The 15,951-nt window shown below is 54.7% G+C and overlaps 2 protein-coding genes across 2 annotated transcripts in view; both read left to right on the top strand.

The window, feature by feature from the left end:
• Positions 1-3,878, top strand: part of ZDHHC18 (zinc finger DHHC-type palmitoyltransferase 18) — a 28,801-nt gene extending 24,923 nt beyond the window's left edge. Inside the window, exons 7-8 of the mRNA XM_024254300.2 lie at positions 913-1,025; positions 1,886-3,878. Coding sequence (XP_024110068.2) covers positions 913-1,025; positions 1,886-2,003 — 231 coding nt within the window. The 3' untranslated portion in view covers positions 2,004-3,878. The remainder of the gene's footprint in view (positions 1-912; positions 1,026-1,885) is intronic.
• A 1,883-nt stretch (positions 3,879-5,761) lies between these two features.
• On the top strand, positions 5,762-14,350 carry SFN (stratifin). The gene has a single exon (XM_054539461.2). The coding sequence runs from the start codon at positions 11,386-11,388 to the stop codon at positions 12,130-12,132; it is 747 nt and encodes a 248-aa protein (XP_054395436.1). The 5' UTR covers positions 5,762-11,385; the 3' UTR covers positions 12,133-14,350.
• Positions 14,351-15,951: the final 1,601 nt, after the last annotated feature.

Below are 15,951 nucleotides of genomic sequence, written 5' to 3'. Positions count from 1 at the left end.
GCCCAGTCCTAGGCCAGACCTGACTTCCCCTCCCCATCCTCCAAACACTAAAAAGTAAATGAGAGCATCTGTTTTAGGGCCCACCATCTGATACTTACCAGCAACCCATCCTCCAACAGAAAATACATTCCCAGACCTCATCCTCTCATTCAGGGAAACAAAACTTAACACACATGACGGGGCGTTGTGTGCTTGGTGATCAGTGAGAACAGAAATGCCATCAGCCAGCATCTCCCGCGGTAGCTTCTTGGGTGCCAGTTCTGCAGCACATTACCAGAGGTTAAAGAGAAAGGAGTGTGTGGCCAAATAAGTGTAGAAAACGCTAGGTTAAAGTCAAGGTATTCTTTATTGCTAAACTCTCCAGTGCCTTCCATAGCTGGCTTCACAGAGCTAGAGAATCTGGTAAGAATTAACCTAATGCCCCAGCAATGCCATCTGAGAATTAGTATTATTTTCCCAATGAGGACTCAGGCTCAGCGAAGTGGTGATCTGTCCAGGTAACGTAGCCAGTGAGTAGCAGGGCCAGTACGTAGCCAGTAACGTAGCCAGTGAGTAGCAGGGCCAGTACGTAGCCAGTAACGTAGCCAGTGAGTAGCAGGCAGGTCAGCCCTCACCCTGTGCCCCTGCACTACCCTCCTTCAGAAGTGGCTGGCCGGAGAAGGGAGGAGTCATCCGAAACGTTTCCTCTGGATGCTTCTCTTGGGCTCTGCTCTGTCATCTCCTCTTTGGGGCCTCCTGATCTCTGCCAGGGGTTCCCCACATCCTCATTGAATGGCCCACATGAAAGACATGTCGCCTTCTATAACCAGAATTGGTTTCGGAATTGGCCAGTTGTCCCCAGCCTCTAGACCTCCCTCCTAGAAAAGTGAAGCAAAAGGAGGTACTTGACCCAGGCCTCCTTCCTGCTTGCAGATCAAAGGCTCGTGGTCCAGCAAGAGGGGCGGTGAGGCCTCTGTCAACCCCTACAGCCATAAAAGTATTATCACCAACTGCTGCGCTGTGCTCTGTGGCCCCCTACCTCCCAGGTAAGTGAGCGGGGTGCAGAAGAGGGGTAACAGGGCCATGCCTGGCCAGTGATCAAAGTGTTCCTGGATATCAGCCCACCTCCCCCTACACCCTAGATGCCCTCCGTCCACCACCCCCTGGAGGGCATTTGTCATGTGAAGGAATTCTATGGAGAATTGTTATTTAATCACGTGCTCATTGTAGAAAAAAAAAATTAAGTACGAAACGTAAAACAGAAGAGCATTGGATATGACATGTAATTCTACTCCCTGGGGATAACCACCATGACTGTTTCGGCCATGCTTGAATGACACTGCCCTTCTGGTTGCCCACTGCCTGGACTGGGTGGCGACTCCATCCTCTCCTGGCAGTAGGAACCCTGGGGACTCAGCCCTCCTGGGACGCTCCCTGTTCATCCTGACACCAGGGGGCACCAGAGTTCCAGAACGGGGATTACATTGCTGTGGGCACTGCTAAGACAAGTCATTCCCACACAGTCATGTCCCCTACCCCACCCAGTATCCCTGTCACCCAGCCTGCCTAGAGGGGAAAGGAACATAGGACTCTCATAGTCACCAAATACCTATTCATCCTTGCTTTCCTCCCTCACCTGCAGCCTGGCTTCTTGGCAGCCAGACAGGTGGGCCTGTTGGAACTAATAGTGAATAAATTCTGTGGCCAAAAGCCAGGTGGCCAGAGGGCAGAGAGAGGCCTGCCAGAGGTAAGGGTCTTGGGCCCCCAGATGGGCAGCAGCTTTCCTTTCCTCAGCCTTTCTCAGCCTGGGCCTTTCCTTGGCTGAGATAGACTCTGCCGTCCAACCCCTGGCCTGGAGCCTCAGTGTTGGACAGAGCCCTCATGTGTCCCCCTTGTGTTTTGGAAGCCTGATTGACCGGAGGGGATTTGTGCAGTCCGACACCGTGTTGCCCTCACCCATCAGAAGCGATGAGCCAGCCTGCAGAGCCAAACCTGATGCCAGCATGGTAGGAGGCCACCCCTGACCACGGCTCAGTACTTGCCACCTGCTGGCCTGTCTGTCCCTCCGCACTCACCTGCTGGGACCCTCCCTGTTCCATCTAAGGGAAGCAGAACTGCCAAAGACTCAAGTCTTTTCATATTTATTTCCCACCCTGCGTGGCTTTCCCTGAACTGTTCCGTGGCTGTGCCCTCTGCTCCCCAAACCCAGGTTCCCACAGCCTTGGGCCCTAGGTACCCCCAGCTGATCAGTGCCAGGAGAGACCAGAGCCTCTGGAGGCTACCCAGGGGACCACACCAAGTCCTTGCCTGTGCCGGGCGAGCCCTGTGTGAGTGAGGCTGTGAACTGAGCGTGAGGCCTCCCAGGTGGGGGAACTGCTTGGGCCTTGCTGAGCCAGGGTCCTCAGGGTGAAGCAGGACTAAGGAGTGGCCAGCTCTGGACAGCGGGCTGTGGAGAGGAAGCCTCCATGGGCTGCTTTGGTCTGTGGGCTCCTTCGTTCTCTTGGTGATAATTGCCCTTTCTTCTGTGGGATTTTTGGTGGGGTTTTCCCCCCTTTTCTATGGAGTTGGCCAATAGGATTGAGTTGGGGCTGCAGTAGAGAAGGCAGGGTTGGTGGTGGGTGGGGACAGCCTGTATCAGATGAAGGTAAATCAGCCAGCCAGGCACCCACAGCCTCAGCTCCTGTGCAGTTCCTGGGCAGCACAGTGGAAGTGGGAGCCTGGTCCTTCCCCTGCCCATGGAGAGCTCTTTAAGGGATCCCAGCCTGCCCCTCCACCTCTCTCCCAAGCCAGGTCTGGGCATGGGTGGGTTATGCTCATGCTGGCAATACTTGAAACGGGTTTATTAATGCTGGGTATTTTGCACAATTTTATAGACCTCTTTTCTACATAGTCTTTTTTAAATGGAAGGAGAAAAAGTCAGCCACATTACTGTCTGTGTAGTGCCAGGTGAAGGGTTATCAGAAGGCTGGTTGGTTTTAATAAGTTTATTCCAAGAGACCTTCTGGCTGGAATGAGTGAGAGTGTGTGTGCATGTGTGTGTGTGTTCATGTGTGCCCTGTATGAATGTGGCTGGCTCCCATATCCCCTGGGCTGCCCTCTCCCCCATCCCCTTTGAGTGTCAGAAGCACTCTGAGCCAAGGGGACGGGGGGCACATGCACTGGTCACGAGAAAACCCTGGGTTCCCAATGGGGCTCAGCCCAGCCTCCTCTCTTTCCTTCTTCTATGGACTTAAGACAGCCAGTGTCTGGGGACTCTGCCACTCTACCCCCAGCCCTACCCCCCAGCCCCCAGGTGAGGCTTCTAGCTGGGACCTGCCCAGACAGGCTGAGCCTGGGCGTGGTGGGTGGGGTGATGGCTCTGGGGAGCGGCTGCCATCCTACAAGCCACACCCCCTCCTCTGAGCTCTGAATATGGGACCCAGTGCCAGGAGCTGGAAGGCAAGGTGTTTCTGCCAAACGGGGACCTCCATCCAGAGAAAAGGAAGAAGGTACAGGGTGGACCAAGAGGCAAGTGAAAGTTGGCCTGAGTCTGGGCCAGAAACTCAGAGGATGTTTCTCCTCTGCTGGGAGCTGTAGTTTCTTATCAAAATAGATATTGTCCCACCATCCCCCTCCTTGGCCCTTCAAGTGGGCTGAAGCCCTTGGAAAGTGACATAGGAAGTCCCCAGATCTTGCCCTTCTCACTCCAGAGGCTAGTGGTCACAGACAGCTGGGAATGGCAGCCACAGAGGGTCCCCTCTGGGAGAAACAGCTTCACCCCTGCCTCAGGGCCCTCGGCCATCACTGCAGTGGCCCCGGGAGGTGAGGAAGAAGCTGGCTAGAGGAGGGGGCTCCCACCTACCTTTTATTTAAGCCAATATTCTTTGTTCCTGCTTGTAATAAAACTTTAGTTTATAAGAGTTGCTTTGGTTTGGTTTGGTTTTTGTTTGCTTTTCCTTTGCTGAGGCCCCAGTTGGCAGCCCTCTGTTCTTTCAGACAAATTTGGTTCTTTCCTGGGGAGACTGTGAGAAGGCAGGCAGCCCAGTGATCTGGCTACATTTTCCCTCACCTGGCTGGAGCTCTGTCCGCTGGAGGCAGAGCAGAGAGGGCTGCAGCTGAGCCCCATGGGCACGTGAAAAGAGGCCATCCTGTCCCCTCTTTGTCCCCTCCACCTTCCCCTGCCTCAGGGGCTTGGAGACCCCCAAATTCTTCTTCCCTACTGCCTTTCCACTCCGATCCCCAGTGAGTGCTCAGCTAAGAAAACGTTTTGAGACAGTAGATTCCAGTTTGAGAGCTGGAGCTTCCCTGGCTACCACCTCCAACCTGGGCACCAGGGCCCAGCCAGACAACTCATAACACTGGCCCACCTCTCTGGTATCTCCCTCAGGAGGACACCTGTCAGGATTTTGCCATCTCCTGCACAGCCTGAGGGGAGCTAACAGGCCTCTTTGCAGAGGGTTAGCTGGTAAGACCGTTTCTCCCCTGTCGGCCAGCACTGCCCGCTCCCCTCACACACCATCTCATCCTCATCGCATGCCTTGCCAACGCCATGGAGCCCGTCCATCTGTCTGGTGTGTGGTGCGGTGTGTGTGCTGGTGGTGGTAGGGTCTCCAGGGATTCCCCCCTAAGCAGAAGGATCGGGATATAGGGCAAGGCTAAGAGCCCAGCCCCATTGTGGACTGAGGAAGTAGCTTCGCGCAGAGCAGCTCTCCAGCTGGAAGAGGAAGTGGAGGGTGAGGCTGGGGAGAGGATGGTGAACCTGCCCTGAGGTGCTTAGGTCTGTGCTGGTGGGGTCCTGGTATGCAGGGGCCACCGGTCACTAACACTCTTGTGTCCTGGCTTTCTGTCCCCGCTGAGCTTTCTCTCACCCGCCCGTTTTCTCTCCTGCTTGGTTGCCTGCTGCCTGAGCCTTGGCCCTTCTCTCGGGGAGAGGGAGGTGCTGTGGCAGCACCTCTCCCCACCACTGGGGCCCCTGCAGGCCGCCTCCCTCCTCCCAGTCCCGCTAACCCTCTCTCTTCTCCTTCTTTGCTGTCCTGCCGGGGATCTCCAGTGTGTGCGGGGGCTTAAGGACCTCCTGAGGACCGCTGCTCTCTGCCTCTCCAGGAATGGCCTGGGGGGAGCCAGGCACCCGGCACCTCCACCTGCCTAACCTGTGGCCCATCTGCCACCATCTGTGCCTACAGGGTCTGCCCCCAAGCCTGCCCGGCCTGTGTGCTCTCTAGGGCCCCCATAGGGGGCAGGGGCTGGCCTCTTTGCCCCATTCCCGCTCCATGCCGGCCAGAGTGTAGAAAGCCATAATGCAGCCATCAGCACGATAATGTGACTCTATGCTGATATGCTCCCTCTCTCCTCCACTGACTTCCCCTTCCCCGGATTTGTGAGGTGTCAAGACTCTAGGAATCTGGCCTTACAGCCTGCGCTTCCACCCCCTCAGATCAGGCATAGCCATAGTCAAGCCCAGCAGGTTTCCTCAGGAGCCGTCTGGGGTGTTGATGGTGGATGACGCTGCTGAACAAGTTTGGTGACTGTTCTAAGCACAACTGGCTTGATACTGTTCCCACGGCCTGTCCACCTCCCACCCCCAACCCTCCACCAGAGTAGGTAGGATGTAGGGAGGGTGCATGCCTCCTTTGCTTTAGGCACTGAGGGACCAAGCTAGCCGTGCACAGCCCCATATACTTCAGGGGACTAAAGGAAAGAGCTGGGCCAAGGAAAATCAGCTGAGCCTAGGGCTGGGGGCTGCTTGTCTGCTATCCTGTACCTTTTTTTTTTTTTAACCAAAATAAAGATTCCCCTCTTCTTGCCATACCATTGGCTGTCTGGTGCCGCCTTTACTTTGGGGCCCAGGGATGGGACCTGCAGTGGGCGTGTGGAACATATGGCTCCCCCTCGCTCCCAGCTTTCTTCCAGCTGGCCAGTGCTGCTCTGGAGATTTAAAAGCACAACGAAGCCAGGAGGGACACAGGAAAAGTGGCTGACATCCTTTTCACTCTGCCCCTCCAGAACTCCTGGTCTCAATTCCAGACACCACCCAGCCTTAGCTGACCTCTGGATTCTGATAGGTCCCAGCGCAGGCTGAGACAGAGGGTTTAACTCCAGTTTGGGACTGCCATACCCATGAACTGAGCCCAGCCCAGGGTAACGATCTCATGGAAACTTCTCTCTCCCCAGCTGCTGCCCTACATCAAGATACACACGTGCATACACTGTACTATGGGCTAAAAAAATAGTTACCGCTACCACTCAGCAATGGCTGGCCGAGTCCCGGGCCCATTTTCTCATCTTAACCTATGAGGAGGATGATGTCAGCCTTTTTACACATGAGGGAACTGAGACTCAGGGAAGAAACAGGAGCTGCCCAAGGTCACCCAGCTGGCAAAGCAGCAAATCCCAGATCGGAACCTGATCTCTGCCCCGAGCTCTGAGCCATCTGCACTACCCAAGGAATGGGAGGATGAGATCTTGGAGAAACCCTAAAATTAGAGAATGTCATAGCCAGTAGAGGGCTTAGAGTTGATCTGGGCCAGCCTCCTTGTTTTACTGATAGAGAAATTGAAGCCCAGAGGCAGGAAGGGACCTGCCCAAGGCCTTATAACAGAGCTGGGATGCAGTCCCACACTCTGACCTCATTCCATTCTCTCTCCATAAATTCCGCACTGTCTCTAGACTGGACTGGTTTAGATGTGGGATACTCTAAACAGCAGTGCCTTCAAGAGAAAAAGAATCAGAACTACGAATCACTTAAAAGTAATGTAGGCTACTCTGGGCGCACTGCCTATGGGGTCGCTCTGCTCCACAAGGAGCAGTAAAAGTAATAAAAATAATTTAATATCCCTTCCCAAAGGTAACCAGCAAAGTAAGCTCTTGGCTAGGTAACTGGGCTCTTGTTCACAACTAGCCAGTGGGAAAAGGTGCTAGAGCTTCCTCTGGCCACCTGTTTAATTTGATCATTCCAAGACAGAAACATTTCTTAGGAAGTTCTTTCTAGAATCTACCTGGTGTCCCTCCCACTGCTATCAGAGCCCTGTCCTCTGTCCTTAGTGGAGGTAGAGAGCAAATGGTTGCTGCCTTCTTCATCACAACCCTTCAAAGCCTATTATTACCAGCTAAGAAGGATTGGTTGACTATGGGGCCAGAGCCCATGAGCCTGCTGGTAGAATGGATGCTGTACAGGAGGGTGGGGAGGTAGCAGGCAGAATGAGGAAAGCCCCTTTGGGCTGCAGACCCAGCTCCTGTCCTGCTGACTCAGACAGCTGACTGTGGAGCTCCGTGCCCTGCCAGGGCCTGCTGCCTCCTGCCCGTCTGAGCTCCTGAACTTGGGAAATGGAGGCCCGGAGGCAAAGGGAGGTACCTGAAACAGGAACTGAGTCAGGATCAACAGGCCAGAGCGGGCAGGAGGTATCAGGCAGCCTGGCTCCCAGAAGCACCCCTGAGCTCCAGCAGGGGAGGAGTAGGAGTGAAGGGGCTTCCTTGCCCTTGCTCATGGCTATGCGGAGGGCGTGAACCACCACCAGGTCCTCTAGCTTAAGTGGCAGGAAGCAAATGGTCCCTCCCTGGACTCAAGCTCCAAAGTTCCTGGGCCTGCCAGGCCCTGCCTTCCAGGTTCCCAGTGTCCTGGGATCTCCAGCTTTCTCCCAGGACTTGGGGAAGCCCCGGCTGGATGACTAGTACAAATGAAGGCCCCTGAGGTTCCAGGACCTGCTGAGGTCACAGGAATGTCCTAGATCAAGCTTGTCCAACCCACGGCCCACAGGCTGTATGTGGCCCAGAACGGCTTTGAATGCAGCCCAACACAAATTAGTAAACTTTCTTAAAACATTATAAGATTTTTTTGCAACTTTTTTTTTTTTTTAGCTCATCAGCTGTCGGTAGTGTTGGTATATTTTATGTGTGGCCCAAGACAATTCTTCTTCCAATGTGGCCCAGGGAAGCCAAAAGATTGGACACGCCTGTCCTAGATGGAGAGGAAGGAGGCAGTGCTGAGCACATCTGGCCATTCATCCATCTGGAGAGAGAAGGCTATGGGCAAACTGCCTCCTCTCCCCTGTAGACACCCAGCTGGGAAGGTCTGGCCTTTGGCTAAGTCCTGGCTTGGGGTCCTTCCTCATTTCACAGAACCTAGCTCTATGTTAGTGCTTTGTGAGTATATGTTGATCATAATAAAGTTGATGGGATTTTTTCACATGATAATAATAGTTGCCATCTGGCGGGGCATGGTGGCTTATGCCTGTAATTCCAGCACTTTGGAAGGCTGAGGCAGGTGGATCACTTGAGGTCAGCTGTTCGAGACCAGCCTGGCCAACATGGTGAAATCACATCTCTACTTAAATAAAAAAAAAAAAAAAGAAAAAATTAGCTGGGTGTGGTGGTGCACCACTGTAATCCCAGCTACTCGGGAGGCTGAGGCAGGAGAATCACTTGAACCTAGGAGGTGGAGGTTGCAGTGAGCCGAGATTGTGCCACGACACTCCAGCCTGGGTGACAAGAGCGAAACTCCGTCTCAAAAAAAAGAAAAAAATAATAATAATAGTTGCCATCCATTCTACTGTGCTTTCCATTAACTTGTGTAATCCTCGCAAGTCCCATTTTATAGTTACAGGAACTGAGGCTCACAGAGCTTAAATCACTTGGCCAAGGCCACAAACAGCTATAAGAATTACATTTAGGCAGTCTTGATTCCAAAGATACTAGTCTATTCTGTATCTCATAGACAAACAATACATATTCACTTTTTTGTTGTTGTTTTGTTTTGAAATGGAGTCTTGCTCTGTCACCCAGGCTGGAGTGCAGTGGCGCCATCTCGGATCACTGCAACCTCCGCCTCCCGGGTTCAAGCGATTCTCCTGCCTCAGCCTCCCAAGTAGCTGGGACTACAGGCGTGTGCTACCATGCCCGGCTAATTTTTTGTATTTTTAGTAGAGACGGGGTTTTCCTGTGTTAGCCAGAATGGTCTTGATCTCCTAACCTGGTGATCCACCCACCTCAGCCTCCCAACGTGCTGAGATTACAGGCGTGAGCCACCGTGCCCGACCCATATTCACTATTTATAAATTGGAGAGAATAAGAAAATGAAAACGGCCAGGTGTAGTGACTCACACCTGTAATCCCAGCACTTTGGGAAGCCAAGGCAGGAGGATTGCTTGAACCCAGAAGTTCGAGACCAGCCTGGGCAACATGGTGAGACACTGTCTCTACAAAAAAATACAAAAATTAGCTGGGCTTTGTGGTGAGCACCTGCTTCTTAGGAAGCTGAGGCAGGAGGATCACCTGAGGCCAAGGAGGTTGAGACTGCAATGAGCTGTGATCATACCACTGTACTTCAGCCTGGACATCAGAGTGAGACCCTATCTCAAAAAAAGAAAATAGAAAAGAAAGAAAATCAAAGGGAAGCAAAATCACTCAGTCTCACTACCTCAAGATACCCTCTATAAGTTGGTATTTTCGTGTGGTTCCTATTGTTTTCTGCGTCAGTTCTCCAATTTGAGCAAAATCTTTGGGATGTGAAACCTAAAATCCCCTTTACTTCCTTGGAAACCCTGTAGCATTAGCCCAGACATGTCCCTACTCCTCCTTGTGCCAAAGAGAAGGATCTTGTCTTTGGTCCCCAGAGTTCTGGCCTAAGCCTCCCTCTAGGAGGGAAGATGAGTGTTCAGACACTTAGGGTACCTGCGGGAGACAGAGGCCTGTGAAATTATCCTGACTCAACTATTAGGCCGGCAGAATCCCAGTGAAGGGAGCCCTACCTCTGAGCCCCATCTAAGCTTTGGCTAGGGGTGGGGCAGATAAGCAGGAATCCATCCCTGTAGGCTCAATGCCAACACCCTTAGGTGAAACTCTTGATGAAACTTGAGGCCAGGGCTCCGGCAAGCAGGGAAAGAACGTTGGCAACAGAGGTCTCCATCTCTGAGGACTCTGCCAGGGGTTAGAGGTGGGGCAATGGTCAAAAGGAAGGAACAGGCCAGGCACAGTGGCTCATGCCCCTAATCCCAGCACTTTGGGAGGCTGAGGCAGGAGGATCGCTTGAGCCCAGGAGTTTGAGACCTGCCTGGGCAATGTAGTGAGATCTGGTCTCTATTTAAAAAAAAAAAAAAAAGGAAGGAACAGGGAAACTTCTGAGAGACAGGCTGGGGGAGGCATCACGTAGCTGGAATTGCTGCCCCATAAAACAGAATAGTATGTGTCACTGCCACCTCCCTTTCTCAGTCCTCTCTCTCCCCAGGTTGCTAGCGTCCCCCCTGGGGGATCAAACTGGACTGCTTCCCAGCCTCAGACAGAGAGCAGTCTGAGTCAGGCAGAAAAGTGGGACAGCCGGGGAGCTGGACCCCACCCTCTGTGAGCCCCGCTGGTACCTGATGGCGTGTGGCTTGGAGAGGGCAGGTGACCTGGCGTGGAGGGCCAGAGGGTAAATCCTCAAACAAGTGGCAACAGGCCACCAACTTGAAAGGGAAAATTGTGTAGTGATGGGAAATGTGTCCAACAAACCTACTGGGTGACTAATTACAAAGGCTGGGCTGGAGCTTCAGAGGCTGCTTGTTAAACACTTCATTAAGCGGCACTCTGAAAGCTGCCACCTGCGCATTCTGGGAGCTCAGCGGGGACCCTGAGGGGGAATGAGGCCTGGAGGATGGAACCATCTTCAGGTAGACTGAGAAGGAGCCTGGATCTCACTTCCAAACACAGTCTGGAGCTCATAGGTCAGAGGCCTCAATGGGAGAAAAGCTAAAGGAAGCAGGGTGCAGAAAGGAGTTTCAGGGAATTGGTGGCTATATGACTTTGAGCAAATCTCACCCCTCTCTGAGACTTAGTGTTCCCATCTCTATGGTGCTGTGTGTGTCACAGAGACATGGTGGGGATTAAATTCGATCGTGAATACGAAAGTGCTTGGGAAACTCCATGGCCCCACCTAAACATGAGTTATCCTCACCTGAACCAAGGGGGGATGTTACCTGGCAGGATTAGGAACCCCATCCTCCTGAACCTTTATGGGATCTATCGAGGCTGAAGCAGCCAGGGGCTAAAGCCATCCTTAGTCCCTGGAAGGGCACTGTGAAGGAGGATCTGATTTGAGAAGCTGTTTCCTGATGTGGGCAGCCATGTGATGCCAGCCCCAAACAAGAGGGGGCAGCCTGGAGCCTGGAAAGGTGCCAGTGCAGGTGGGGCCCACGCCCAGATTTCTCCTGCTGACTGTTCTGATGATTCACCCCCACATCCCAGCCTTTTTACCTTTACTGCAGAGCCGGAAAGGGTGTGGGGAGGAGAGGAGAGGGAGGCAGGTCTTGGGCCCTGGTCCCGCCCCCTGCTCCTCCCTACCCTTCTCTGGGCCTGGCCACCCAGCCAAAAGGCAGGCCAAGAGCAGGAGAGGCACAGAGTCCGGCATTGGTCCCAGGCAGCAGTTAGCCCGCCGCCCGCCTGTGTGTCCCCAGAGCCATGGAGAGAGCCAGTCTGATCCAGAAGGCCAAGCTGGCAGAGCAGGCCGAACGCTATGAGGACATGGCAGCCTTCATGAAGGGCGCCGTGGAGAAGGGCGAGGAGCTCTCCTGCGAAGAGCGAAACCTGCTCTCAGTAGCCTATAAGAACGTGGTGGGCGGCCAGAGGGCTGCCTGGAGGGTCCTGTCCAGTATTGAACAGAAAAGCAACGAGGAAGGCTCGGAGGAGAAGGGCCCCGAGGTGCGTGACTACCGGGAGAAGGTGGAGACTGAGCTCCAGGGCGTGTGCGACACCGTGCTGGGCCTGCTGGACAGCCACCTCATCAAGGAGGCTGGGGACGCCGAGAGCCGGGTCTTCTACCTGAAGATGAAGGGTGACTACTACCGCTACCTGGCCGAGGTGGCCACCGGTGACGACAAGAAGCGCATCATTGACTCAGCCCGGTCAGCCTACCAGGAGGCCATGGACATCAGCAAGAAGGAGATGCCGCCCACCAACCCCATCCGCCTGGGCCTGGCCCTGAACTTTTCCGTCTTCCACTACGAGATCGCCAACAGCCCCGAGGAGGCCATCTCTCTGGCCAAGACCACTTTCGACGAGGCCATGGCTGATCTGCACACCCTCAGCGAGGACTCCTACAAAGACAGCACCCTCATCATGCAGCTGCTGAGAGACAACCTGACACTGTGGACGGCCGACAACGCCGGGGAAGAGGGGGGCGAGGCTCCCCAGGAGCCCCAGAGCTGAGTGTTGCCCGCCACCGCCCCGCCCTGCCCCTCCAGTCCCCCACCCTGCCGAGAGGACTAGTATGGGGTGGGAGGCCCCACCCTTCTCCCCCAGGCGCTGTTCTTGCTCCAAAGGGCTCCGTCGAGAGGGACTGGCAGAGTTGAGGCCACCTGGGGCTGGGGATCCCACTCTTCTTGCAGCTGTTGAGCGCACCTAACCACTGGTCATGCCCCCACCCCTGCTCTCCGCACCCGCTTCCTCCCGACCCCAGGACCAGGCTACTTCTCCCCTCCTCTTGCCTCCCTCCTGCCCCTGCTGCCTCTGATCGTAGGAATTGAGGAGTGTCCCGCCTTGTGGCTGAGAACTGGACAGTGGCAGGGGCTGGAGATGGGGGTGTGTGTGTGTGTGTGTGTGTGTGTGTGTGCGCGCGCGCGCGCGCCAGTGCAAGACCGAGATTGAGGGAAAGCATGTCTGCTGGGTGTGACCATGTTTCCTCTCAATAAAGTTCCCCTGTGACACTCCTCCTGTCTCTCTTCCAGTTCTTGGCGATGGGCTGGGAGTGGGACTGGAATCTGACTTAGAGACCCTGACTTTGGACTTCTGAGTTAGGGCCCTGACCTCCCTAGGTGGCTCAGTGGCCCGCACGCAAGACTTTGAGTCCAGGTGAGGCCGGGGTCCGGCTCTCTCCATCAGGGCAGCCCCAGTCAAACTGGACGGGACCGGGAGGGTCGGGTGAACCCACAGGAGGCGCCGAGGCTCCTCTGCCGGGCTGAGGGGAGGTGAGTGGGAGCCGCGGCGCGGGAGGCTGACGAGCTCTGGTGGAGCGGGGCAGGAAACAGTGAAGTCTCCGGCGTGAGATCTAAGGACAGCGCCGCAGTAGTGCGCGGCACTGAGCACCCGATGTGCAGGCGGGTCACAGTTTCATCAAGGGCTCAGATCTCAGCGGAGGGGAGTACGATCTGAGGCAGGGGTATAGCGCCGCCATAAAAGCCTAGATCTTAGGAGAGGGTCACGTCACACAGAGTTCGGAGTTGGAGACAAAAGGAAAGGGGCTGAAGGGGAGGAAGGACGAGCTAGGTGGGAAGGGCCGCTGGGAGCTGTGCCTGCCGAGCCCGCCGCCTGCGCTCTCTGCAGCCAGCAACACGCCGGAACCTGCGGCCGCCTTGCTCCGTCCAGCCTTCGCAGCCCAGGACTGGAGGCGGGGCCCGAGGCCGATACCGCCCAATCACAGGAGGGAGCTGCCCCAGGGTACCGCCCCGGGAGCCTGACTGGCCAATGGGAAAGTGAGCGGCGGAACGCGCGCGGCGAGTTTCCCACCGCCCACCAGGCCTGGCGGACACCACGACTCGCTGACTGACTGAGAGGCGCCCCCGCCTCCCGCTGAGCGCCGAGGGGCGGAGCTTTCCCGGTTTCACTCAAGACAAGTTGCCACCCGTTCGGCCCGAGAGCTGGGAACCCTCTAGAGCAGCGGGACGAGGCAGGATCGCAAAATGCAGTGCCTGCCCGTTGAGTCATCAGCTCGCCCGGCTGGGCCTGGGCCGGGCCGGCCGCGAGGTTGGCTGGATAAAAGCCGCCAAGATGCCCCCACCACACTCCGGAATCCAAGCAGCCCTGGACCTGTCGCCGAGAGGCTTGGATTGTGTCCCTGGCTGGCTGGCTGTGCGACCTTGGAAAAGCCGTTATACCTCCCTGGGCCTCAGTTTCCCTCTTGTATCATAAGGGGCTTGGACTAAAGGCTAACACAAGAGTGAAAATGGCGGTTTTGGCCGGGCGCGGTGGCTCACGCCTGTAATCCCAGCACTTTGGGGGGCCGAGGCGGGCGTATCACGAGGTCAGGAGATCGAGACCATCCTGGCTAACACGGTGAAACCTCGTCTCTACTAAAAATACAAAAAATTAGCCGGGCTTGGTGGCGGGCGCCTGTAATACCAGCTACTCGGGAGACTGAGGTAGGAGAATGGCGGGAGCCCAGGAGGCGGAGCTTGCAGTGAGCCGAGATCACGCCACTGCACTCCAGCCTGGGCGACAGAGCTAGACTCCGTCCCCCAACCCAAAAAAAAGAAAGAAAATTTGCGGTTTTGGACTCAGACGGCCTGGGTTTGACTCCCAGCCTGCCTTGGCCAAGGCTCTTAATCTTGCTTACCTTTGTGTCCTCATTTATAAACAGGGGAACTGAAAAACAGTACCTCCCTTTTATAGTTGCTGTAAAGTAACCCATAGGACAGGCTCAACAAATGTTAGCTTTTTTTTTTTTTTTTTTAAGACAGATTCTAGCTCTGTCGCCCAGGCTGGAGTTCAGTGGCACGATCTCGGCTCACTGCAACCTCCACCTCCCGGGTTCAAGCAATTCTCCTACCTCAGCCTCCCAAGTAGCTGCGATTACAGGTGCATGCCACCAGCCTGGCTAGTTTTTTAATATTTTTAGTAGAGACGGGGTTTCAGCATATTAACCAGGCTGGTCTCAATCTCCTGACTTCAGGTGATCCGCCTGCCTCGGCCTCCCAAAGTGCTGGGATTACAGGAGTGAGCCACCGCGCCAGGCCTTTTTTTTTTTTTTTTTTTTTTGAGACAGGGTCTGGCTCTGTCACCCCAGGCGTGACAGTGGCTTTTGGTCTCAAACAATCCTCCCACCTCAGCCTCCTGGTAGCTGGGACTACAGGTGCCTGCCACCGCACCCAGCTGATTTTTTATTTTATTTTTAGTAGAGACAAGGTTTCACCATGTTGGCCAGGCTGGTCTCAAACTCCTGGGCTCAAGCGATCCTCCTGCCTCGGCTTTCCAAAGTGCTAGGGTTACAGGCTTGTGCCACCTCACCCAGCCTCAAATGTCAGCTATTAACGAATCCTTCTAGCTTCAATAAGTCTAGGAGTTGGCCAGCATTTTTATGCCTAAAGCAGAATCATGAGGCAGGCCCAGTCCTGAGGGGCAGCCTTATTGCCAAAGCTGACCTGCACGCCTGCTGAGCCCCCTGAGAATGCTGCCCTCACATCAGGTGGTCACTCTTCCACCTGGCAAGATGGAGAGAGCTGAGCCCAGGGTCCAAGCTTGGCTACACCCATAGGACTCAAAACTGAAGGGTTTTTGTCAGAACTCCTGCTTCTACAGGGGAAGCCGGCAGGACCACTCTGATGCCTTCCGGGTCCCGTTTTCTCCCTTCCTTTCCTAGAGGTGTGTTAGATTTCAAGGCTCCAAACCAGGGACTCTAGGCAGGGCAAGTAACTCCACTCAGCTCTAGAGGTGACCTGATTTCTCTCACCAGACAGGTCTGGTGACTCTCTCTTAATGGGCTACATCCTGGGAAAGGAACTTCCTTCTTTTCTCTCTGCCTCTGACTTTTGTCTGTTAGCTCTGGATCACTCGTGGTTGCCCCATATGGGGAGAAGTGAGCTGCCCTAAGGTAGTGTGTCGGTGTTGAAGGATTTTAAACCAGATGCTGTGCTTTGGAGTATCTCTAAATCAGATGCTAACTAGGGCTAAATATGAGCTGGCTTAGGCACCAGCTTCTTTTATTTTCTTTTCTCTCTCTCTCTCTTCTTTTCTTTTCTCTGTCTCTCTCTCTTTTTTTTTTTTTTTTTTTTGAGACAGGGTCTCACTTTGTCACCCAGGCTGGAGTGCAGTGCCACGATCTCAGCTCACTGCAGCCTTGACCTCCCAGGTTCAAGCTATCCTCCCACCTCAGCCCCTCAAGTAGCTGAGACTACAGGTGTGCACCACCACACCCAGCTAATTTTTGTAGAGACAGAATTGCCCAGGTGGGTCTTGAACTCCTCAGCTCAAGCAATCCACCCACCTCAGCCTCCCAAACTGCTGGGATTACAGGCGTGAGCCACCGCGTCCAGG

Source organism: Pongo abelii, chromosome 1, assembly GCF_028885655.2.
Source record: "Pongo abelii isolate AG06213 chromosome 1, NHGRI_mPonAbe1-v2.0_pri, whole genome shotgun sequence".
NCBI classification, from domain to species: domain Eukaryota; kingdom Metazoa; phylum Chordata; class Mammalia; order Primates; family Hominidae; genus Pongo; species Pongo abelii.
This window is presented reverse-complemented; position numbering and strand designations above follow the sequence as displayed.